Source organism: Homalodisca vitripennis, chromosome 7 (genome assembly GCF_021130785.1).
Source record: "Homalodisca vitripennis isolate AUS2020 chromosome 7, UT_GWSS_2.1, whole genome shotgun sequence".
Lineage (NCBI taxonomy): Eukaryota > Metazoa > Arthropoda > Insecta > Hemiptera > Cicadellidae > Homalodisca > Homalodisca vitripennis.
This window is the reverse complement of record NC_060213.1, coordinates 114024108-114051123: the sequence shown is the minus strand read 5'-3', so window position 1 is coordinate 114051123 and position 27016 is coordinate 114024108. Positions and strand designations below refer to the sequence as shown.

At 35.5% G+C, this 27016-nt stretch overlaps 1 protein-coding gene across 2 annotated transcripts in view; it reads left to right on the top strand.

Moving 5' to 3' along the window:
- The window catches only part of LOC124366218, a 217390-nt gene that overhangs the window by 182560 nt on the left and 7814 nt on the right, over positions 1–27016 (top strand). For both annotated transcript variants that reach the window (XM_046822607.1, XM_046822606.1), the window contains 3 exons: positions 18132–18312; positions 19412–19526; positions 24808–24875. In XM_046822607.1, coding sequence (XP_046678563.1) covers positions 18132–18312; positions 19412–19526; positions 24808–24875 — 364 coding nt within the window. The remainder of the gene's footprint in view (positions 1–18131; positions 18313–19411; positions 19527–24807; positions 24876–27016) is intronic.

Sequence of the window (27016 nt, the reverse complement as noted above, 5' to 3'; positions counted from 1 at the left end):
GTTTAAACAATCAGGTCGTATTATGTTGGTCAGTGGATTTAGAATAACGTCCTGAATAACACATTGTGTTCTTAGTAATTAGCTGATGTTATAGTAGTTTTAGTGAATGTTATAACCAATCAGCTTATATTATGTTGGTTAGTGGATTTAGAATAACGTCCTGAATAACACATGTGTATTTTGGTAATCAGCTGACCTTATAGTAGTTTTAGAATGTTTAACCAATCAGCTTATATTATGTTGGTTAGTGGATTGAGAATAACGTCCTTGAATAACACATGTGTATTTTGGTAGTCAGCTGACCTTATAGTAGTTTTAGAATGTTTAAACAATCAGCTTATATTATGTTGGTCAGTGGATTGAGAATAACGTTCCTGAGTAACACATTTGTATTTTGGTAGTAATTAGCTGATGTTATAGTAGTTTTAGAATGTTATAACCAATCAGCTTATATTATGTTGGTTAGTGGATTTAGAATAACGTCCTGAATAACACATGTGTATTTTGGTAATCAGCTGACCTTATAGTAGTTTTAGAATGTTTAACCAATCAGCTTATATTATGTTGGTTAGTGGATTGAGAATAACTTCTTGAGTAACACGTGTGTGTTTTAGTAGTCAGCAGATGGGGAGACTGCCACTTAAATCTTCAAAAAATCGATTTTTTCATTGCACCTAAAAATTCTTCATGTTTTCCTGATTAATAAAATGTATAGTTTATTATATCTATCTATTATATTAACGGGTATAAAAAATAAAATCGAGAGTTATGTCATTGTGGAAAGTGATGATAAACGGATGATAAACCACAACATTTACTCTGTCCTCAAGGAAAGGACTCCTGGTGTGGTTATAATAAAGCCCAGGAATTAAAAACTACTCACAAACATAGGAATTCTTTACCAGAGGCTATTATGTTGGCCATAAAGCCTATTTACAAAGACCTGACTAAAGATGAATTGTTGAAACGCTGTCTTCACGGTAAGACTCAAAATCCTAATGAGAGCTTCAATAGCTGTATATGGCAAAGAATAAAAAAAAATGATTTGTAGGTCTACAAACACAGACTAGGAGTCCCAGATGCAGTTGCTGCTTTTAATGAGGGATCAATCGCCAAAGCAAATGTTTTAGAAAGGATTGGAATTAAACCTGGCATGTACACAATTCAAACTTTGAAATCTATTGACCGTGTACGGATTATGAAGGCTAATAAAGAGGCTGAAGAAGGTAACAAGAAGAAGAGAGTTAGGAGAAGGCTGTTGAAGAGGAAATTGGAGGATAATGATGAGCAAGAGTACTGTCCAGGAGGGTTCTGATACCATCAAAGGTTAGTTTTCTTTATATTGTGTTTTCCGAAAGTTTAGTTTTTTGCGCTTAGGTACCATTATCTCCTAAAATAATCAAGATAAAGACTTGAAACTTTCAGTGATTATTATCTACATGTAGGGCTACACAAAGCACTAAAAAATGTATAAATATATTGTTTATAATTTTGTTTTAAATTAATTTATATTTTTAAAAAATTGTGAAAAAAAATTGGTTTTTTAATTTTTTTTTTAATTTTTGTCTTTTTATAATAATTTTATTAGTGGTTTATGACTCTTAACCCATCTAGATGACTTGGTGAAAATGTGGTGATATTTACTCAAATAGTTTTTGAGAAAAGTGTACCCAACCTAACATGAAACGCTCCATTTAAATAGCATTGCGACGGGTAGGTGGCAGTCTCCCCTTAACCAAACATAAATACTCTCATAAGATTAACGTCAGAATTTTGGTAGTTCGTGGGGCAGCGCCCTGTAGTCAGATTTATTTTAAATCAACGAAAGGCACGTCTAGAGTGCAAGGGATTTCGATTGATAACAAATTTGTATATAAATTTGCATTTTTAGGTACCAACAAAAAATGTTTATCTATTTTTTTAAATGTACATTCTCTGAATAATTAAGACACCAAAAAGCTCAATTTATTGTAACACGCATGCGATACTTAAGAGATGTGTATTACCATTTAATTAAGTCTAATGTGATAATATAAAATGGGTATGAGAGGGGGAGACTATCAAAGGGAAAGAGACTAATAGAACTCTCCACACAATAAGGTTTACCGCGATAAGAAGGGACAGGTCGCTCACCGCTGCGCAGCGTCGTGCCGCAAGTCTGTGGGAAGAATAAGCCCGAGCCGTCGTAAACAGGGATTACCTCGATTCCCACTCTGCTACCTCCCTTGATGTGCTTTCCATCGTAATACCATATCTCTTTTTTTGTATTGGAAAATTAAATTTGTCTTTACAGCCCAAATACTTTCGCACCTGCCACACCATTAAACCCTTCACGGTTTTCTTTTTGTACCTTGAGGCATATTGTTTTCTGATTTTGCTTGCTGTTTTTTTTTTGTTTTTTTTTTTGCACATACAGGTTTTAAGAGCTTAGATATATACTCTTTTGTGCAAAAAAGATACTTTTAGTGTCTTGTTATTACAGCTTTTAATTTCAATTATCAGTGTTCGTGTCATAATTTCAAACTATCCGACTTCAATAATAAACTTTAAATAAAGAGTACAGATGTCAGTTTTAAAAGTATTAAAAATTCTCTTGTTAAATCTTTAGAAATTAACGTTTAAAGCCAATATTCGTACTTTGGATTACTCCAAAGCCGCTTTAACACAATCAATTTCAACTTAACGACGTAGGAAAATGACAGTTTTATTCTCCTTGCTCTCAGAGCTACACAGTCCAATATCTATGTTCAGTTTCTTGGTTTCAGTGATTCCACTATAGAGGCTCATCCGGGTATGGTCATGATCGGTAATTAATCTAATTGAACTCATTAATTCTCGCCGACTAGTATTTCGAGAACTTTTAAGGTGGACTCCCAAGGCTTGACTGTCGTATTCTTCCCAAATTTACGGCGATCTGCTTTAAAGATTCCCTGTTGACCTGGGACTACCTGAGTTCTAAAATCATTTTTACACGATTAAACCTTGAATAGAACTAGCTCTGGACTAATGTCCTGGACCAATAAGTCCTTCTAAGGTTTGAAGGAAATATTAGATATAATATCTCTAAGCGAGGCTTGACTATCTGAGGATATGAAGTTGCTATCATAGTCCATGTATAGGAGCCAATTTACATTATATCAGAACACAACCGGGGTTTTACTTAAATCAATAGAGTAATTTGTCCTAGAAAAAAAATTGATAGTAGCTACGCTAGTTTTAGGAGGGCATATACATTTGAGGCTCTTAAACGACAGACTCTTAAAGTGGTAACTTTAAGTCTCTTAGCAAGTTAAGAAATATATAATTTGAAAAATCGTTTCAATTTTATTTGTTTAACCCTTTTGATACTCTTCTAGTTGGACTCTAGCAAAATAGGTGCGGCTAGTAGTTAATTTATTTTTTGAGGAAAACCCCATTATTTATTTAGAGAAACCCTAGGTTGTTCGCGTGTGCAGTGCAAATTGACTGCTCGTATCGTCTTCAAAGTGCATATATCCAAAACCAGAATTGCATAGATCACTGCCTGAATGGCGTTACTATAAATTTTCATTGCTATCTTTTGCTCTCAAAGTAATATAAATATTGACTTTATACACTGTGAGTGCCAACAACTCCTATTGCAGATCTCAAATTTTTGTGCTCCCTATTCACTGTTAAGTTTATTTCTCTTCCTAAAAAATTTCCTTCTACAGATAACGTAGCTATTTGCAGTATGAATGTTGAGTTTAGCTCCAGTTCACCTTCCTCTTAGTGCAGCGTCTGGAATCTGACTCTTGGATTCTGAAGTCATGTTCGTCTGTAGAGATCCAAAAAAAGTCGAAGACGAAGGAGCCCAAAATAAACTCTTAACGTCGTTTCAACATCAGATACACCTAGACTACAAAATACAGTGTAATGTAGGTGAAGAGGTATTGTCTCATCAGCTGTATAATTGAGAGCACTACGATGTGTTAGACACGATCTCTAAGCATGATGAAACAGTAGAACTTCCTACACATTACATAGCTATTGTGAGAATCGTTGATTCAATGTTACTATATGTAGGTTTTCATTGCTATGTTGTTTGGACTCAAAGGAACAGGATTTATGAATGTTAAGTTTAGCTCCAGTTTACGTTTTTTTTATCTCTTCAGATTCCACGAGTCAATTGTTATGTTATTATTTAATGAGTAAAACAGAATTAAATACACCCGAATTAAATAATTACTTAATTTAGTACAAATCACAATAAACACACACGAATATCTCATAATATCCTCAAGCATGGCTTGGATCATAATATATCCAGTGTTGCTTTCACGGGCTGTGTTCGTTGCATCTATCTACAGTAACTGTATTCATACAACGTTAATAATAATTAAGTTTACTTAATGCATAACAAACTACTGTAAACCAAATTGCTATAAACGTCCTCAAGTTTTCATAATGTTTGTAACAGGTAAACAAATAAAAAGTATTTGTCTAGTATGATTCCCATTGGGTATTATGAGTTTTAAACACGTAGGCTATATTACAGGTAACCTTGATGAAGGACTCGTCAGGGCTTTCTTAAAACTGTATTGTTGTATATGTGTTTATTCGTTTGTGTGATAGAAACTCTTGATAGAAAGGTACTAGAGAATTGAAACTTGGTCCATAGGTTCCTCACGATCCAAGGAAAACTCTACTGATTTTGAGGACAGTCTTTGTGGAATGGTCTGAAAGGACCCGTTTGTGTTAACTTAGAAATAGTAAGTTTTGACGGTATTCCGATACTTCGTTGTGTGGATTACCGACGATATTTATTAGATTATTTATTAGTAAACAAAAGTTTATAATAATGATATATTTTTGTAGATAAAGCTAAGTGATTTTGTTGTGATCGATTATCAAAATACATAATAATAATATTGTATAAATCATTAAGAACACTCCATTTATGGAAAAAATAATTTAGTTTATATTTTGATATACAATAGGTATGGGTTTTCGACCTATAAATAATATATTAATATATAAAGTATTAATACTTTTACTTTATTGCTATTAAAAGAATAAAAGGTGTAGATCAGAAACAGAAACTATTTTTTTCTAACATTTTGTGCTACTATACATACTTTTGTTAACAACGAACAGATGTCTTCTTTTCTTGGGAATCTTGAAACATTTAATAACAATGTCCAAGCCACTCGGTTGCTAACCCTTCCATCTAGTTTATAAGGCTCGTATTATAAATTAGCTCTTACACTTAGTTCCTTTCTGGACATCACAGCAACTTGTTATTTAGTGCTGTACTTAAGAGATTCTGTGATGTTCAACACTTAACTTTGTGCCGTCTAAGAGTAAAAACTTCATATAGTGGAAAATGTTAGTATTCTGTTGTAAGGATTCTTAACGTGAGTACACTTTTAATTACTCTAATAAGTTTTAAATGGCTTCCCCATCTCATTATGTGCAAGAATATAATTCAATAACAATAGGAAGAATATTTCAGTGTTCGCCTTCGTCTGATACAATTCGTTCAAAGAAGCAAAGAAAAGGTAAAGAGCTGTGATATTCCGTTGGTGATAGGTTTAATCTACTACCCTATCTGGAAAAATTGTAAATAATGCCATACTAGTAGATCATTTGATCTACAAATCGTCGTGATAACGGCCCGATTCAGTAAAAAAAAACTAAAGTTTAATTAAAAGTTTCGCTGTCTCATAGACCTAAAAAAAGTAAACGCGTAAACCTCAAATGGGTTAATCATTCAATCATTCATGAATCTTATTGCAGATGGTATAATAATGTATAGCAGCGTCAAATTAATACGATAGGCTTTCATAATTTGCCTATGTTGAACACGCGGTCAAAAACTTCATCCGTCTGATACAGACATTCTTTAGTCAGGAATAGTTTAAGACTATTTTAAACTTACTATAGGGCTTACCGGATTTAAACAGGCAAAGCGTTGAACAGCTTAATTCCGTTTTTCTTTTTCAAAACAAGATCGTGATGAACTACATTTACATCTCCTTATAGATAAGTCCTAATCGTGTCTTGTAAAATAGTCACGCATATTAGCATTGGCTGATATGCGCTGATCAGCTGTACTAAGCTGAATAGGATTTGCTTAGTATACAACAAAGTGTATATTAGAATACATATAAGAAGGGTAGAGAGGGTACCCCGAGTTCAACAAAAAGGGGTTAAGAGTGAGATCTATTCTGAGCCCCACATATCAGCCTAATGGCTCTCTTTTGCAAATCAAATAGTCTAATGGCATAACCAGAATTAGCCCACAGAGTTCTGCCATAAGCTGTATGACTATGTTCATGGGCATAAAAGACACATAGGAGAACCCTAGGACTAATAACACTTTTCAAGGGCCGGAGCAAAAAGAGGCCCTTCGACATACGAGAAGCATCAAGGTCAATGTGGAGCTGCCACTTGAGATTAGACTGTACAAGAGTGCCTAGAAATTTTAAGGAAGTGGTGGTCTATTGTTGAGGCAAATAAACATCTTGCGCTTTTTCAGTGTTCATTTTGAGTTTTTCGTATTGTACCAGTCTTCAATTAAGTTAGAATTAGTTTTAATAACAGAATTTTCTAATTCTAGTTAAGTATTTTTGACACAAAAATCTATGTCATCAGCAAAAAGGATTTTGTGCTTTCACTACTTAAGTTAAAAGACAGATCATTAATATATCAGATAAGGAGAAAAGGGTCCAAAATAAGTTTACCAGGAAATACACTCTGAGTTATACATTAATTAATAATGTGGGTTAAACCCTCACATATGCTGTACACCTAGAACCTAATCTTAACATAGCTGCATTGATGCCATATGTATCAAGACCAGTCCTATTGCTAAGTTTGTTACTTGTAGATATATACATATTTAACTTTGAGTTCCTTTTGTGAGAACTTTTTTATAGAAATGTCATTTTAAAGTTCATATTCAAGATTCTGTTTATCAAGATAGAAATTGTGGTTGTTTGAATCTGGGAGAATGCTATGACTAATTTCTTCAACAGATTTAGAAAGAAAGAACATAATCATTGGCTGTAAGACTACTGCGAAACTTAAAGGCTTGCTGCTTCTAGTTTGTTTTGTGATATTACTAGCAGCTTTGGTCTTTTTTATTGCCCTCAATAAATTCATTATTGTATTTAAGATTTGCATTGATTATTTCTAACCTATAATCTTTATTGGCATAGAAATACATCTTTCTAATATACACTAAGATTGTGTTTATCAGTAGGTAATATAATTTATCAAGTTCAATTTTAAGTTTAGTTATGTTACTATCGTACCGCTTATTATTATTAGGCTTATGCCTAATGATTGGTTGACACAATGACCCTCTTTTCAGTAAAACGTCACTTATTAAATAATATTTCAAGTGTGGTAGGGCATTTAAGGGAACTTACAGTTTATTTCTCACTCTATTTTAATACGGTGGAAAGAGGAATTTAGGTATGAGAGGATTAATTAGGAAGCTGGATGTAGAAGTTATTTTCATATCGAATGGAATCTGAATACTATGCTGAACTATGTGACGGCGTATTCGGTGACTGATTGCCTGCTACTCTTCTGCAGGCATTGGTTGTGTCTCTCTTTACTCAAATGGGATCCTGATGAAGGGATCCTCTCTGCTGAAGGTAGCGCAAAGACTATGCCTTCGTGCTGAGCGTGCAGTTGTTGAACTAAATGTAACACATCCAAAATTCATGATGCCCATATATTGAGTCAAAAAGTTTAATAACTGTCCAGTCCATAGTATTAAATTTAGTATTACAAGTCTTTGTAAAATTCAAAGGTTCGTTCTTTCAAGGAAATCTCGTGCACTAAGGACCTGACAACATCACACATTCAAGAGATTCCCATGTGGTCTGGACATAAAACGGTGATGTCTCCAACCCAAAACTTACGGGTTAGGGAAAAGACGCGATATACCTGACCATCCACCTCAGAGATCACTTAACAACTCATCTTTCTTTTCCTACACCTTTATTGTAACATTACTATCAACAATTAATACGGGCTTTTGTCAGGATCTCGATAACACATAAGAGATGATGGAATCTATGGGGAAATAAATTGCTGGGCAACTCTTTCTGCATGTATAAAAATCTCAGTAGGCAGTGGAATACATGGGCTTCTATGTGGTGCATAGTATCTATAAAATCCCCTATTACAGAAAATAGCGAGGAAACGAAAGTCGACACCTATGCCACACAAAGTTGTGTCACGTGGTTAATATTTTTTTTTTACTAAAAGAAAATTAAAGCTGATGCAAGGCCATATGTAAAAGAAGCTTAAAAATATTGCAACAATATTTGCCAACTACTTGTAGAAAAGAAAATGGTGAGCAACTGTATCGTGAATATTGCTCTCTGCTTTATGTCCCAGATGAAAATTGCTAAGTTAAAAATGAAATCCTTGGATTCTCTTCCGCCCTCAAGTTTAGTGTGGTGCAGTCGGCCATAAAACTTTATGCTCCATATACTGAAGTGCTCATGAGGGATTAGCATTATCTTGGAAAGAAATTCGCGCTTACAATTTTATATTATGCCAAATATATAGACCAGACGTGAGATTCCACTCGCGTATCTTCCCGAAAGAACGCAAGTTTGAGTGCATGCTACAGCTTCTTAAAGTAATCAGTACTTTAATACTATATTGTTATCCAGGCGCAATGAGATAAATCCACTTCTTCATAATACTTACAATGTATTAGAAAAATAGTAACATTTCGTTGCCAACACCATTCTGAATTATACCCCCACGTCATAATCGGTTCAAGAGTCCAGTTACCTAAAGTCATAACTGTAAATTGTTCAAAAACTATTCAAGGTAGGAATTTTCCACACCACGTCTTGCGTAACAGACTTCATTCGGGTTTACATCTCATTGTATTAAGCTATTGCATAGAATTGTGTTACTATGTCACATTTCAAAACGCCATACGATTATATTCAGTTTGTATATAAATTTTCTCGTTGTCATTCTGGTTACCCATAAGACCAATGTAAAAATGTTAATTGAAGTTCATTGACTAACACTAAAATTGACTTTTTACTCTTTCTTTTTGCTCTATGAATAAGTAACACAACGAAATCTCAAATGAATTGACTCAGATTGTTTCCAAATTACTATGCTATGCTCAGCCAAATGCAATGGAGTGACATGCATAACTATCGAACTCGATGTTGCGTCCATCTGAAGAAGAGATCAGATTGCAGATCTCGAAACGTAGTGTTACTGATTTCTTGTTTCACTGAACGATGGCAAATGTCCGGAAAATCCTGTTTCCTACACAATCCTTCCATCGCCAAAAATAACCTTCAAACAAAGGACAATTATTATAGTCAACATATTTTGTTGCTGAATTTACTTGGTGAGAGTACCACATATTAATTTAAACAACGCACAGGCAAGTCAAATTATAGTGGACTATTTAAAATTTTATACCATTGCAAACTTAAATGCATTAAATATGACGTGAAATAGTTATTTTCATGAACTAGCCTGTAGTATTATGTAGTAAAATGCACGCTGGTCCTAAAAGGATTTGATACGAATTTTATTGAAATTTTGTTTATATTTCCTATACCACACATTTAAGTTAGTAAATTTAATTTCTTATTAAATTTTAAAATTACAAAAGAAAATTGTTTATAATTTTATTTTTATACATAAAAGTTTTTTAACAAACAAGTAATCCATATATATATATATATATATATATATATATATATATATATATATACACACACTAACACACACACGCTGCTACGAAAGAACACTAATTTTTCTGGTACAATGCCCGATGATTGTATGAAGTTACATATATATACATGTATATATACGGGCATTGTACCAGAAAAATTAGTGTTCTTTCGTAGCAGCGTGGGTTCGTGGCAGCGTAGTTGTGTAGCAGCGTAGTACAGCATAGAGCTCTTATCGTCGGCTACACTAGCGGCCATCTTGGTTTTAACCTGTAAGATGAATGCTAAATCTCAAACACTCTGCACCTTTATTTTTAACGCAGAAATATAGGATATGTGTCATTTTTTAAATAAAATTAATAAGCATCAAAGCACTTATTAGGCTACGCTTCAAATTTGTATTCGTTATTGAGAAAAAATCTTAAATCCTTTTACTTCATCGTTTAAAAAAATAACTAAAAAGTGTTTGGATGCGTACTAAACCCGTTTTGGAAATGGGACACGTTAGTTCTACCACAAACATAGGGATTTTAAAGTGATTGAAGTAGACTATGGATATTGTTCTTATAACGTGGTCATTTCACTACAACTGGCTCTTTTAAACTAAATGAATTTGCCGTCATTTGACCTTGAAAACACAACGCCAAGGAGAAATAAATAACTGTAACAACAGAACGTTGATAATACAAGCGAGGGAAGTGTTAAATAGGTCAGTGATACCCTAGTGAATACACTTCTTGTATAAAGGAGTTATGCAATACCATCCGACATGACACAAATTGGCTAGCTGACTCTATTGGTATCGACCCAGATTTATTGGTGAGCGGTACTCGCTTCCAATACAAGCTATTGGCCGATAATATTGCGGTCTCGGTTGAACAAGCGAAGCTAACCAAACTTTCTATACATAGTGCTACATTATGACGCAACTATTTATCGCAGCGCGCTCGGACCGGTCGGATCATGTAGTGGGGGTTCTGACCTTACAAACTTGCTCGGTCTCAGTTCACTCCAAGCACTGGGAGAGGTAGAACGTGTCTTTGCTCAAAGTCTATTTTTCAATTGTGTTTTGGCGTGACGGAGTGCTTGCTGAATCAGCAGTGCGCGATCAAGTTTTGTGTGCGGTTTGGGAAGAATGCTACGGAAACTTAAGACATTTTTCAATAAACCTTTGAGGAAGAATGTATTTCGAGATTTAAATGCGGAAGTGGAACACACTCTTCTTCTCCTAAGCCCAAAAAGCATGCAAGAGCAAATCGTGCATCAAAACAATGCTGATTGTGTTTTTTGAAGTCCGAGGAATCGTCTATTTTGAGTTTCTACCTAAGGACAAACTATCGATGCAACCTTTTACCTGGAGGTGGACACGTCAGGTTGCGCATGTCAGGCCTGAAATTAATGTAAATTTCAAGCTCCACCACAACAATTTCACCTGCCACACGGCCTTCGTCATTACCTGATGTAGAACAAGACCTCCATGGTGCCGCAGCTGCCTTACAGCCTTGACTTGGCTCTTTGTGAAGTTTTTGTTCCTCCAACTGAAGAGAGAGCTTAAAGGAAAGCACCGGGTGTCGGTGGAGAACATCCAATCTCACTTTACAAGGTTCCTGAGAGGTATTCCAGTCGAGGTGTTCCAGGGTGCTTCCAGGCATGGCAGAATCGGCTCAGCAGGTGTATTGATGCAGGAGGAGACTATTTTTAAAAGTTTAATAATTTGTAACAATCGGATAAATAAATATATTTTTCTTAGAAGATCTGCGTTACTTTCATAGTGCACCCTGTATATTTCTTTATGACTCAGAAGGTGGGTCTTGATAGGCAGGGTGTGGATTAGACACCGTAATATTCGCTATTAACTCTTCACAACACATTAGAAACTACAGAATGTTAATTTGGTCAGCCAGCTGTGGGAATTTGCGTAGTACTAGTAAGAGTATAATTTTCCATAGGCCCCAGCTCGCCTGACGTAGTCTACATTTAGAATTAAACACTAATTTCAATTCAATACAATAGTGTGATCGTAGAAAATACGTACTTGGTGTACAAGGCATTAGGGGACCTCGGAACAAAACAAATACAAAACATTTTATAAGCGTTGGCTAATTAAGTATTCATGGTTCACAGATTGTTTCAGGTTACGGCATTGTTGCTTTTTGTCATCAAAATAATCAATATTAGTGAATTAGGGTGAGTTTGAAACCGAGTTATAGTTAAAAATATAAAAGTATAAAAAGGAAGCAAAACTTTCCAAAGAAGGGCGTTTCGTAACTGTTTGTTGAGACCAGACAAGTACAATTTATAATAATTATTGGTCAAATGCCACGCAAATACTATGTAAAATTAATTAAAAGGTGGATACACAACCAGTAGAAATAAGCGTTTTGCAAGGATTCTTTTTAATTGTTTTAATAAAGCGCATCAAACGTTTTTAAAGACCAAAATCCAAAACCTATTTCAAATTTGTGTTGACCTCTCCGGAAATCGAATTCGAGACTTCTCGGTTAGAGATCCACAGCCTTGTAACCAAGTACACTTAGAACAGCAGCGTCTCCAAGATTATGAGGTTGGGCTGTGCCCTTGATACCCACGTGGACTTCTTTAAGACGTGTCTTAAGAAAATGAATTTACGAGCATATTTTGTTATACCCAATTATGTTTTCTTTATGTTCTATTGTTATTTATGGTCTTATTACGCTTTCTTGTTATGCCTCTTGGGTTATTTAACATTGTGTTTTATTGCTTGTTATTGGATCTCAGTTTTAATGCCGTCATATTTTATTGTTATCTTTGCTTAGTGATAGCCTACATATTTGCTGTTATTGTTATTATTATATACTAGTTTTTTTCTTATTGTTATTTCTCGAAATTTATGTTCTAATATTGTTATTGTCATATTTATTACTGTATGTTAATAAATTATTTGGTTATATAACTTTTATTTTTCGTTTCTCATACTTAACTGATCTTAATTTTAAACATAAATGCTAATGTTAATTGTTTGAGAATTGGTGGAATACCGTTGGTAACAATCCACTAATGATAGCCTCTTGGCCGTAGTGGTCCGAGATAGCTGTGTTGACCACCGACACTGTGACATTTTCAACGCTTGTGATGATGTTATCAATAGCCGACTGTGTTGTAGCCGTCACTCTCGTTGGAGTTTTGACCAACAGTTCAAGGCCAAATGACCTCAGCAGATCGACTAGTCGCTTGGTGGATGGATGATTGCTGTCCATTGCATCCACGTTGAGATCTCCCATCAAGACGTAATCGTATTGATGGTTAGTCAGGTCAGTGAGTGATCTTAAAGAGAACAACAGGTGGACAGAAGTGAAGAAGAGGAAGCCCAAAATATATCCAGTACCGGTACAAAATAAATTTATTTGCCCCCCAACCAAAAATGTAACTCAACCAAAAATTGAATCTTTCTCTAAAATGAAAAAAACGCAATATTATCCAATTGACCTTAAAAAAAACCTCTAAAAAATCATGGCAAGCTCCAAAAACCCCTACACGCAACGTACAGTTTAAGTCCATAACTGTTCGAGGGGACAGCCACGCTCGCCACATCGCTGGACTTGTGAAGAAACAGATCGGCCCTGCAACCGCGGTGAGCGACGTCTGTGTACCCGGCGGCCGGTTTTTGGATATTGTTCGAACGGCATCTGAGCCCCGGCCCTGCTGCGAGGTGCTGATCGCCGGCACTAACGACTTGGCGGTCGGCGGGCAGCGGAATATTTACCGCCATCTGGAGGGGTACATCGCTGCTGGATCTCCCAGCACCGAGATCATCCTCACCACACTGCCGCATCGCCACGATCTGGACCCGACCCACCCTGTCCACTATCAGACCGTGCTCGTGAATGCCTACATTGAGGAACTGGCTGTTAGACACAACATTAGAGTGTTAAACTTCGATGACATCAGCCGTAGGTATTTCACGAGACACGGCCAACATCTCTCCTGGCGGGGCAAGCGGTTACTGGCTGGGATGATCGTGGCGGCGATGAGACCAGCCACTCAAACATCAGAAACGAAGGCGCAGCCGCGACTTTGGGGGAATCCTCGAGCAACGGCTACTTCCACCGCCAGCATGCCAACGCCCGCTGTTGCCCGAGAAGAGTCGGCGACCACCCCTCAACGGCCAGCTAACATACAGGATGTCTCCTACGCGGACGCCGTGAGACGCTCCCCCAGTCCAGACATTCTTAACTTAAAAGAAAATTCAGTTTTTTTAGGGGGCCCACTTTACAGCACAGGACTAAATTGACAGACCAGAATCGGCAAAATCAGACAAACCAAAAATTACATGTTCAAGGTTCCCTAAGACTACTCCACCAAAACGCTCAGTACGCAACCAACAAATTGGATGAAATTCAGCTGATCTGTGAGGAGCTGAAATCAGATATACTCGTTGTAACCGAAAACTGTTTTAACAACGAAAACCTTGAACTATGCAAAATTCCAAATTACAAATTGGCAGAAGCGTACTGTCGCCAGACCTCCAAAGGAGGTGGTGTAGCAATTTTTCTGAGACAAAATTTAGTTTTCACAAAATTTCCAATCAAAGAAACGACCGCGAAAAATTTCGAAGCAGTTGGGATCAAAGTACAATCTAACAGGTCAACATTAATTGTGATAGGGATTTACAGGTCTCCCAGTGGAAATGAAGATCAGTTTTTTTCAAAATTCGAAGTGTTACTCACTAACCTGACTAACCATCAATACGATTGATGGGAGATCTCAACGTGGATGCAATGGACAGCAATCATCCATCCACCAAGCGACTAGTCGATCTGCTGAGGTCATTTGGCCTTGAACTGTTGGTCAAAACTCCAACGAGAGTGACGGCTACAACACAGTCGGCTATTGATAACATCATCACAAACGTTGAAAATGTCACAGTGTCGGTGGTCAACACAGCTATCTCGGACCACTACGGCCAAGAGGCTATCATTAGTGGAAAACAAATCGCGAATGAACCAAGAATTACCAAAACAATAAGAGACACAAGGCCAGAAAATATTGCTCTCCTCAACTCTTCCCTTTCAAAAGAAAAGTGGAATTTTTTTAAATTCTTCACACCCAGTAGAGCAGCAGTTTCAAATTTTCAATGAATGTTTGAATTTCCATCTAAACACCTGCTGCCCTACAAAAATGATCAAACCTCGTCCTAAGAAGGTAAATAATACTTGGATCACTAAAGGCATTTTGGTTTCGAGAGAGAAACTCAAGTTTTTATCCGAAATAAACAGAAAAACGTCAAATGAACAGTTCAAAATTTTTTTTCGAAATTATAAAAAAATTTATAGAAAGGTGATCCAAGCTGCAAAAGCGTATGATGTCTCTAAATCAATTATTTATTCAAAAAACGTTTCTAAAACTGTATGGGGCATCATTAACAATAAACATCACGAATCCAAGCAAATCACAGTCAAAATTGGGGACACCCTAGTGAATGATGCTTCTAGGGTTGCCGACGAGTTTAACGGATTTTTTGCGTCCGTTGCTTGTGGACGGGGCCCTCGTCCATCGCTGCCACAGGGGAATCCCACGCGCAGACAGAGTCCAACAGCCTCAATGGCTCTGACTCCTGTAGTTGAGGAAGAGCTCGATAAAATCATTCAACAATTACCAGCTAAAAAATCAAATGATCTAGAATCGAGATCCATGTGGTTAATAAAACAATGCTCAAAGCATATCGTGAAACCACTGACTCAATTGGTCAATTTGTCTTTTAACTCAGGAGTTTTTCCCTCTCTCCTAAAAATTGCAAAAGTGCATCCAATTTTCAAGAAAGAAAACCCCTGTTCAATAAATAACTATCGGCCCGTCTCAATTTTGCCTGTATTGAGCAAAATATTTGAAAAACTTTTTCTAACGAGAATGCTTTATTTCTTAAATAAAAACAACCAGCTTTCTGAACACCAATTCGGATTCAGGAAAAATAAATCTACGATAGACGCAGTGGTGAGTCTGGTTGATATGGTTGTAGAGGGACTAGAACGTCAGGATCACACATTAAGTGTGTTCCTAGACCTGTCTAAAGCATTCGACTGCGTTGACCATGAAATACTGCTTGACACACTACATTCTCATGGCATCCGAGGTGTGCCGCTCTTATGGCTTAAATCATTTTTAAGTCAGAGAACTCAAGTGGTCCAGATATCAAACCAACTTTCTAAACCAATTCAACTGAGTTATGGAGTCCCTCAGGGCTCTATACTCAGCCCAATCCTTTTCCTGTTGTACGTCAATGACGTACATTCATCGCTGCTGCATGGTAAAATTGTGCAGTATGCTGATGACACGACTCTCTGTTTCAGAGATAACACACAAGAAGGTTTGGAGCTACAAACCTTTGTAGATATCAACAATTGTGTGCAATATTTCAATAGCCTCAACCTTCAAACGAATTCTTCGAAATCCAACGTGCTAAATTTCGCACTGCGTCCAATGGATTCCCAATGTGGGTCAGCCGTCATGTTGGCAGATTCCATATTGGAAGAAGTCTACTCCTCAAAATTCCTTGGAATACTCCTCGACCGAGGGTTGACATGGAATAATCACATTGACCATGTGTGTGCCAAACTGTCCTCAGGAATATATGTTTTGAGGTCCTTGGCCCGGTACTGCCCCAGTCAGGTATTGATTGCGGCATATTATGGGCTAATTCACTCTCACCTTTCCTATGGAGTGGTGTTGTGGGGGGCCTGCACAGGCAATAATTTCCTGAGGGTGTTCAAATTGCAAAAAAAAAGCAATTCGTATCATCGCAAAGTTGAATTTCAGAGAGTCGTGCAGGACAGCATTCAAAACTTTGCAACTGTTGACTTTGCCCAGTCTCTACATTTTAGAAACATCTTTGTTCTGTTTGTCTAAATGTGCCCTAAACAGGGGACGTGACATACACGGGTATGAGACTAGAGGCAGAGATAACTACCGTACTGGAAGACACAGAACGGTGGTTTATGAGCACTTGCCTTTGCAGGCAGGTGTTCATTTTATCAACAGTTTGCCAAATTCTATTACAAACGCCCAAACGCCCAAGGCGTCAAAAGCTCGTCTTAAGCGCTTCCTCGTGTCAAATGCATTTTACAGCGTTGACGAGTTTCTGGCGTTTAACTGGGAGACCGCCCAATTCGATGACTGACTCCAGCGCTGGAAGTGGGTTGACATTGGCGATGGATGAATGAGACTGGAATGCATGAACATTATGTAAGTTTGGACGTGGTGGTAATGTGGAATGCGAGTCTTAAATTTATAATTAATTCTGACGTTTGCCATACAATGTGTAATTGTGACGAGCAATTAAAGATTTGATTTGATTTGATTTGATTTGATTTGATAATAAAATCATGTGCATTAACGTTCATAATGAACCCTGTATGTGTAGCCCTGGATACAGCCTGACTACCTACCATGTGTGTTACAATGGTGTACTATAAAATACTTCTTTTTAAGATGTTCCGTGTATTGAAATAATTGTATAAAATGTGTTATCTCCTGGGAAAACTGAATAAAATGGGATTAAACGTAACAAAAATTTGATATATTGTAGTAGTGAAATAATTATTTTAATAAAAAAATGTACATTTAAGAGCGTACTGTAATGAAATGACTTGTGGAGCTTTGCCCCGCTAGAGCAATATTATACTTCAAAGACTTTTATGCTTTTATTTTTAGTCCTGTATAAGAGATGTCTCAGATTTGTATGATTAATAACATCAAACTTTTTTTTTGTTATTCTTGTTAAATTTATACTTTTAAAACATTCAAGCGATGAAGTAAAAAAGATTTGAGATATTCTGAATGACAAATCTATAAAAATAGCGTATGATTGCATATTAACTCTATCTAAAAATAGCGTATGATTGCATATTAACTCTATCTAAAAAATTAGGCATATCTCAATATTAATTGGAAACAAGGCAGGAGTACGCTACACCACGTGTCTCGTAACAGGCTTTAGGGAGATTGCTTGCAAAATTTCAAATCTATAACTCACTTCATTCTCAAGATGAAGAAAAAGGAAAACATTTTTACATCCCGGCATACAAAATTGAAATTATGTCAGCCTACTGAGTGATAGGATCAATTACGCTCAGCAAAATTTCATGGTTGTACATGCACTAATTACAGAACTTACTCTCGTCTTTGTAGAAATATTAACCTACAGAGATTATCTTTCTCGAGATATCTTGTAACATGATATATTAACATTTGTGTTCATTGAGTTGAATTTAATAACAGTATTTGAAATAATAAAACTTCCGATGAGATAGGAAGGATGTTACCACGCAAAACTGAGCTGTAATCAAATCATGCCACCTACTTAAAACTCTGACTTTCCTCTCTATTAGGCCTACTGTTATTTTTACTCCACGTATCAAATGTATACTCTGTACTATTTCACACTCTTCACTGTGTCCTCAGGTGTGTGGCCATACTGGGCGTGGCACTGTTGTGTGTCGTGTGCGGCTGCGGTCTATGGCGGCGCAGAGACACTCCTGTCAATCAGGACGCGGCCTCTGAGCCTGACAGTGCCGGCTCCTGCTGTCAGCCGCCTCACTACAGCCGATGTTCCTCCTTCCACCAGCCTCCACCTTACTCGGAGGTAAACTTCATCTATTGTGTTATAAGCATAGAACTTGACTAAAATAATCCCTTGCTGATCATTAAACAGTTCCAGATAGAAACTGGAACCCTTTTTGATCTGGAGTATTTATAATTCAAAGGGTTGTTTTTTGTATTTTTGTGCTATTCAACCTTTTTTGAGGGGTTCCTCATAAATGGTGTCTGATTGAAAATGTAAAATTTGAAAATTCCATTTTCTTTTCAACATTTCCGTGAAATGGAAGGAAACCCTAGAATTTTTTACTAATTACTAAGAGACCTCCACTCTGATCTGATTATTTTATCGGTACTCAAAGTCAAAATTAAATTTTACACCTTTAATATATCTATAGGTCAAATTTAAAAGAAAATGCAGAACGCGTCTTAAAAGTACTAACACAATTCAAATCTTGAACTAATTGTTGCTTCACTGAGGAGAGCCATCTTCGGTCAAAAATGATTGACAAAAATTGAACGTTTTGTTGACTGAAGATGCAGCAAATCTGTAATATTTCTAGATTTGGACTGTATTAGTAATTTTTCGACTCGGTTTGAACTGGAAAAACGTGTGGTAGTCATGACTTCAGCAGCGTAAGGCTGAGAACTAAGATTATAGATGTCAACACTTGATTTGCACGTTTCCAAATTGCAATAACAGGTGTGCTACTCTTATTTCATTATACCAGAAATATTAGTAATAGGCAAAACTCTCAGTATCAACGAGTAAGCTAATGTACACTAACCCTTTTCACACATAGCCACAGTTTCAAAAACGTTTTGAGAGCCGATTCCGCACGCTCTGAGGCGCCGGACTTTGGATCTTTCAAGAAAGGGACCTTGGATCCGAAGTCCTTGATGGGTCTGATAGTCAGTCAAGAACGTAAAATACCTGTACTCGTGTTAAAATTGGATTCTCATTACTGTAATGTATTTGGAATTTGATCCAGAAATATTGCATGTGACATATGCTGTGATGCAGGTGACATCAAAGCCAGATCTGTACCCGCTATGGATTCTCGTGTTAAAATTGGGTTCTCATTTCTGTAATGTATCTGGAATGTGATCCAGAAATATTGCATGTGACATATGCTGTGGTGCAGGTGACATCAAAGCCAGATCTGTACCCGCTCGTGATCAGTTACTCGGACAACGGCAAGTCTGGAGGCAGTTACCTGATGGTGCAGTACTTCCGGAACTACATCATGCGGCCAGTGGGCAAGTACATCTCATTTACGAGCCGGTTGTAGTAAAATGAACATGAATTTTTCCACATGAGAACAACGTTCAACCTCATACAGTGTACTCTCTTATTTTTGAGCATAGCGTTATGAGAGATGTATCATTTTAAAGATACAATTCATACGAATCAAAATCCTTTTTGTTTATTTTGTTTAGTATATAGTTTTTTAATATTTAAACAATGAAGTACAACAAAGTTTGAGATGCTTTCTGAATAACCCATAAAAATGTCGAAACCCATTAAGAAGCGTTTAAAGAAGTAGTAATTATATATTTAAAATGATACATCTGCCATAGTCCTACGGCTGAAAATAAGGATGTAAAACTGCAAAGTTCTGATGGGGGAAATTAGAGGTCATTTTAATACAGCCATAATTCAATATTTTAAGGCGTCAAAATCTACAGTTGATCATGTTACAAAAATATATATAAAATTTAAGTTGACTAAATTAACGTATTTTAATCTAATAAAAAGTATCCTAATTTAAATTTACATATTCCTAATCAAACCATATTAAATTAAAAATGTAATGTTACTTAATTAAATCTGTGCAGCGTGCGTTATCACTTCCTTCCTGGCAAAGCTCAAACTTTTCTCTTGTATGCTCATATTTGGAATATTATTTTCAAAGCAAACATATGGAACTGAATAGAAAACTTTTCATAAATTCTAGTCCGACAAACTTCGCACCTTAGGGACGTACCTAAAGGGGAATTTGAGCAATGAATTCTCACCCCCCCCCCTGACATTTTAAGTTAAACTAAAATCTGTTAACAAAACTTACATCTCAAGTGGTATTTCCATTTCTTAGGTTGAAAGCATAACCTTATTCTAATATATTTATAAATGTTCGTTACCTGTTTAGAAACATAACGAAAAATGACTGTATTTATACAAGTTTTAATACTGTCTTGACTGTTACTTCACACAGACTGTATTTATACAAGTTTTAATACTGTCTTGACTGTCTTCATACACACAGACTGTATTTATACAAGTTTTAATGCTGTCTTGACTGTTACTTCACACAGACTGTATTTATACAAGTTTTAATGCTGTCTTGACTGTTACTTCACACAGACTGTATTTATACAAGTTTTAATACTGTCTTGACTGTTACTTCACACAGACTGTATTTATACAAGTTTTAATACTGTCTTGACTGTTACTTCACACAGACTGTATTTATACAAGTTTTAATACTGTCTTGACTGTTACTTCACACAGACTGTATTTATACAAGTTTTAATACTGTCTTGACTGTTACTTCACACAGACTGTATTTATACAAGTTTTAATACTGTCTTGACTGTTACTTCACACAGACTGTATTTATACAAGTTTTAATACTGTCTTGACTGTTACTTCACACAGACTGTATTTATACAAGTTTTAATGCTGTCTTGACTGTTACTTCACACAGACTGTATTTATACAAGTTTTAATACTGTCTTGACTGTTACTTCACACAGACTGTATTTATACAAGTTTTAATACTGTCTTGACTGTTACTTCACACAGACTGTATTTATACAAGTTTTAATACTGTCTTGACTGTTACTTCACACAGACTGTATTTATACAAGTTTTAATGCTGTCTTGACTGTTACTTCACACAGACTGTATTTATACAAGTTTTAATGCTGTCTTGACTGTTACTTCACACAGACTGTATTTATAGCTCCGTTAATATGTTTAAAGACTGATGACTGGGCACGCATAGATAATAACGTGGGGAATAATTCACATGTTATAACGTTGTCATGTTATACTGTAATTTATGTTGGGTTGGTGAAAGAATAGAGTTCATTTAATTTAAATATCAGTATTGTTTGTTAGTGATAAACAACATTTGCCTTATCTTAGCAATAATATTTATTAACAGTATATAGGCTATTATAATATAATTACATAAATATACACATATAATGTCCACCCATGAAATAAAACTCCCAGCACATTTCTACCACACATTTCCCCTAAATGTAAAAATAGAATAAACAAGAAGTTACATTCATTATAAGGAATTTCTAAGTAGGTAACACATTTTCCACCAAATAGTAGAAAGTAAAACCATATTTTAAGATAACTTTGAAATTTGAAACCGCAGGTACAAAATATTATAAGCATTGCTTGTAGAGCATTCTGAATTATACATTGTTTTTACAAGTTATATTGGAAACACGATGATACTAAGTAGATTTTTACCTATTCACAGACGACGTGGATTGGAAAAGAAGTTTTTGATTAAACTTTTTTGCCTTTCAACATAGATGACCTAGTTACATGAAGGCCGGCATTAAATAACAGAGAATGCGGCGAAATCGTTGTATTGAATTGGGTCAGGTCTGCCTTAGTCAGACTTATCACTCACAGGTGGCAGCACTGATCACAATATCCCAGCAGTGCTGGATTCTGGGGAGAAGTTTTGTCACCAACTTAAATTAAAACTATTATTACTGCATTTCTGATTTTCCTGGCGATGGCCACAGCATGAATTCTTATTAATTTTATCCCTGGGTACGAGATGTCTTTTATATTATTTAGAATGAAATAGTTCTATGAAATCGTGTAATCAATTTATAACCATAACCTATATTCAATTTTTAGCAGAAGCGTGTTTACTAGCTAAGAGTATATACTATGCTGCTAGTGAATCAGCTTCATAGACACTGAAAATAATACTGTACTTAATTGTGTGGTGTGAATAGATAACATTACTCATGTTTACTTATGAGGAAATAACTGCAAAACGTAATTGGAGATAACCAACATTTTTAGAAAATCATATGTAAACACCATTACAGTGTTGTAAACAACTGGCTATTCACCAATGTCCTATATAATTTTATTTTTTGTCATCTTAAAACTATTTAATTATTTTTTTTCCACTGTACCTTCCTCTTAGGTGTGCCCAACTGTATCAAATGTAATGAGAGTCAAGTATAAAGTAATTTAGAGAGCTATGTGTGAGATGAAATTGATCTTTCCTGTTTAGATGGAAGTAGTTTGTATAAATGATTAATTGAGAGGTTAGCACTGTTGTAGAGTTAGGTGCATAAATTTCTGCTAGTATGATCTGTAATCAACAAGTTTTTTTAACCAATAATGCAAGTAATAATACACAGGAGTGCTGGACAGTTATGGAAAAACATGAAGTTAAAACATCACTTTCATAAAAGCGTGCCTTAGATCTGAACATAGTACCCATAACAATAATGGGAGTCACAAAATATGTAAATTCAAGTCTGACTCCAATAACACCGAGCTGACTTGCAAATTTCATTTCAAGTTACTCAAACAAATCTGAATGATCAATGTAGAAGGGCGACCAAATCACATATTCATACTTTAATATGGGGTGCACTCGGGTCTTATAGAATATTACATGGATAGTTTGTGCAGTAAAATCTTTTGTAGATCTTTCAATAAATGCAAAGATATTATGATTAATCTGCTTATTAAGACATGAGCTCAGGATCAAACTGAGACCTTGAATCCTGTCAACTGTTCCTAAATTAGTACTTTTTATTTTATATTGAAAGATCTAGCAACTCCTTCCTGTAGAACTTACACCATTATTGAAATTTCCATAGCGTTACTAAATATCCATAGTCAATGGGTTAAGAGCCAACTCGAATTCTAAAACCACACAACCTAGTTATTCATTACCAATAGAGGAATTTCTCACAGAAACAAATGTATAATAATGCATGATAACTGGCTGAGCATCAGTGAAGCCTATCACTCGAGAGGCTGAAAAAATTTTATATCTGTCTGTCTGTCCGCACAATATCTCAAAAACAAAACTGACCTTTAGACTTGACATTTTGCTGAGCTTTATTTATATATAGGCATCAGAGTTTGATGATGGTGCAAGTCACTCCATAGGATTTGGCTGAGCATTAGTGAATATGTTTACATTGATCTTATGGGAACCATGATGGCAAGGAGAATATTGTAAAAAAATAACAAATTTGGAAAAAAGCTGAGTCCATTCTTTTGAAATTAAAACGTGTGACTTTTATTCATAGAGTAAAAAGAAAAAGAGAGTCAAGTCAATGTAACAATTTATGACAAGATTTTATTTTAGTGCAGTCTTACATTGTAATACCCTCCCTAGTTCACCAGAACTTTTATTGTTATATAAACACTAGATTATGAAACTTATTTAATGAACAGAAACGTAAATGTAACATGTGGTAATATATCTCATAAACTTTCATTGCATCTGTCGACTTTAAATTTTGCATGAAACTTCATATCTACATAAATAAGAATAAGTTTTATGATAGTGCATGTTCAACCATGGAAATTGCCTGAAGCGTCATTACTCATTAGATTGACACAATTTCTTTTTTGTCTGCCAGGGGGTTGTGAAAAGTCTTTTTATATGGTTTTCTGTCTGCCTATCTGAAGGTCCTCTCAAGAATGAAATAAACTCTAGACTTGAAATTTCGCTTCAGTGAAGCCTATCACGCGATATCTGGTGTAGTGTACTCCTGTCATGTTTTAATGGGAGAAATGGGACGATGCAATAAAGTACCAAAATACCATATGATTAAATTTTCTCATAAGTCACATTTTGTTAGCCACACATAGTTAAAACAAAACTTTAATTACTTAAATAATAATATTCTCAGCCAACCAATTGAGAGAAAAATATTTACTGTATTTACATGTTGTAAAGAACTCTTTGACTTTTTATATGAGCTCATATATTGATCATGATGTCTTCTAAAATTTTCAAAGCTAGTGAAACTTAGCACAATGATTTGTTTTGCTAATACATCTCTGTTGCCAAAACAATCTTGATGAAGAGGAATTAATTAGATATGGAGCAATCAGTACCATCCCAATGAAGGTCAAGGTGAAATCACTTATCAATACAATATTTTATCAAGATTGTCAATAGAGGCTGAGACTTCCTTGAATTCATAAGAAAGAATCAATGTGACTTGACTACAATCAGTTACGGATATTGAAGATGTTCAAGAATTTAAAAGGACAATATTTTACATGATACAGTACATTGAGCAGTATTAACACTAATTCATTTGTAATTATGTAAAACTTCAAATTTGGAAATAAAATTTGACAACACAAGTTATTTATCTGCCTATCGGCCTTAAGTTAACTGGGATAATACTAAGATTTGTCTTGCAGTCAATGTATTAAAACCAGATAATTCAATCAGACTATCAAATACTCATGTGTAACTACATAATTTCTTTCAATAACAAGTTTGTCTTGCAGGTTCACTATCTGCTACGAGCACTGCTGATTCGCTTAGTTCCAGCCTTTTTTGCAACGCTACCAATGAGGTAAGTGATGTTACATTTTCCTAGTAATATTGATTTGGCTGGCCAAAATGAACTGCTTCAAAAGCTTGTGTTTATTTTAAATGGCCTTCAAAAACTCTTCAAAATCTGACCTCCAAGTAGCTGGATTTGAATAGTGTTCAAATAATATCATTATTAACTTTTTCTTATCACATCAACAGCAAAATAAATGGTGGGCAAGGAATAAATGGCAAAAGGCATGGAACAATATGAAGAAAAGTGATAGAATCAAGTTTACTGCTTTGTTAACCACATTAGGTCCTTACAATTTGCTCTATTCCCATGGCATAGGATGGTTGGACATAATACCTGACACATGAGTTATTGTTGGTAATTGTATTCTATCAACTACAGTTCATGAAAGAAAGTAATTCTTATTATATTAAAGAGATGGTAAAAGACTTGTTTCGGTACTTCATTATATTTTTAAAATTATAAACAACATATTTAGAAGTTAAAATCCTAGGTTACTGACTTACTTTAAAGTACTCGAATACATTTCCTATTGAACTTTGGAGAGCTCAAATTGAATTTGTTGGAATGGGGAATTTTGGAATAAATAGGGAAAGACAGAAGGCATCACCAGATTTGAATGATTTCCTTTGTCAGAGAAAATGTTTGAAAATTTATATAAATATCTTACTTTATGAAAATATTCAAAATTTGGTTTACATATAAAGGGATACCGAAACAAATTCCTGAAGTTTTAATTTCAGTCTTACTTTGTAGGGATTAAAAGTTTGAATGTTAACGTTGACTTACTTCTCTTGACTCAGCCACGTCTTGAAAATGGTAAAGAAACCAATCAAAGTGGATGTAAATATAAATATGATTAGTTAATTTCTATACCTTCTACAGAAAAAAACTCATCAGACTGATAAATAACCGTGAACATTAGGTTTCATGGAGTCCATTTCCACGTGGAATATGGAGGAGTTCAGACTTTTTTCTGGGTCTGAGTGGGCTCTCAAAAAAATAACCCAACTTTGTGCAAGAATGCCATGAATAAATGGGCTAGTTATAAATGCTATCATAGGTGGCAGAATCAACCAAGCCGAAAACTTGGAAAATAGTTTCTTAAAAGTCTGAATGCTAAACTGTGTGGCTTACCAGGGGGTGATGATTTGCGTGGACTCACTTCACTAAGTTTTCACCACTGGATATGGTCATGATGGTAAATTTGACAAGGATGGGTATTTGTAATGGAAATTTAATTTGTCATCTCAGCTACCAGAAAATAAAGTCTGCTGCACATATCCTCTATAATTATTCTCTACTAGCATCTAAAAGAAGATATCTCCAGGAAGCTCAGCATCTGGAATAGTAGATCTAATTAGATCTGGGCCCTTCATTTTGAAGCTTATTAGTAAAACCCTGTATGGTGTTCTATGACACAATAAACATTTTGATTGACTTTTAGCACCTTAACCGGAGCTTCCTTACATGTCAATTAATCCAAATTATTGAACTGAAATAATTTATTAGAATTGTTTTTTACTTTTTGTTTTCTTGCTTGTATTACTTATTTGTTATGTTAATGTCTCTCCTGTTAATTTTTAAAATTTTAGCACTGTTTCTGGGAATTTCAAAATGTGGTTGTCCTGCAAACAATAGAATAAATGTCCATCACGATTTGTAAACCACAATAATACTTATATTTGTTTATTTTTGTATACTTAAAAATATTACCAATCCTGCAAATCAAAACTATGTAATAGTTCCACTAGGAGAGTTCACTTTCTGGCTGGTTTATAACTACAAGTTATATTGGGTACAATGTACCTATGTGTCAGCTCTGTGCATGTCCAGTGTTTCACACCACTAACCGCAAATGTTGAGATATTGGGGTGCAAGGGTAGTCAATAGGTGTAGTCTACTGTGGGGAATGACTGTTGGAGTTGGTAGGTCAAGTGTTAAAGGCAGTTGCTAGCCTGGAGATAAGTGTGCCACCCCTGCCCACATTGACTGAAGAGGCTGGACAGAGCTGGCTTTCTCTCCTTTCAAGGAGACATGACTGAGATTAATGCCAAAAGTCCTTCCTCATGGATCTTGACAGGAGGTCGCCCCTAACCCCAAGCTTACCCATCCAGAATATCCTGTCACTCCAAAAGCATCGCAAAGGC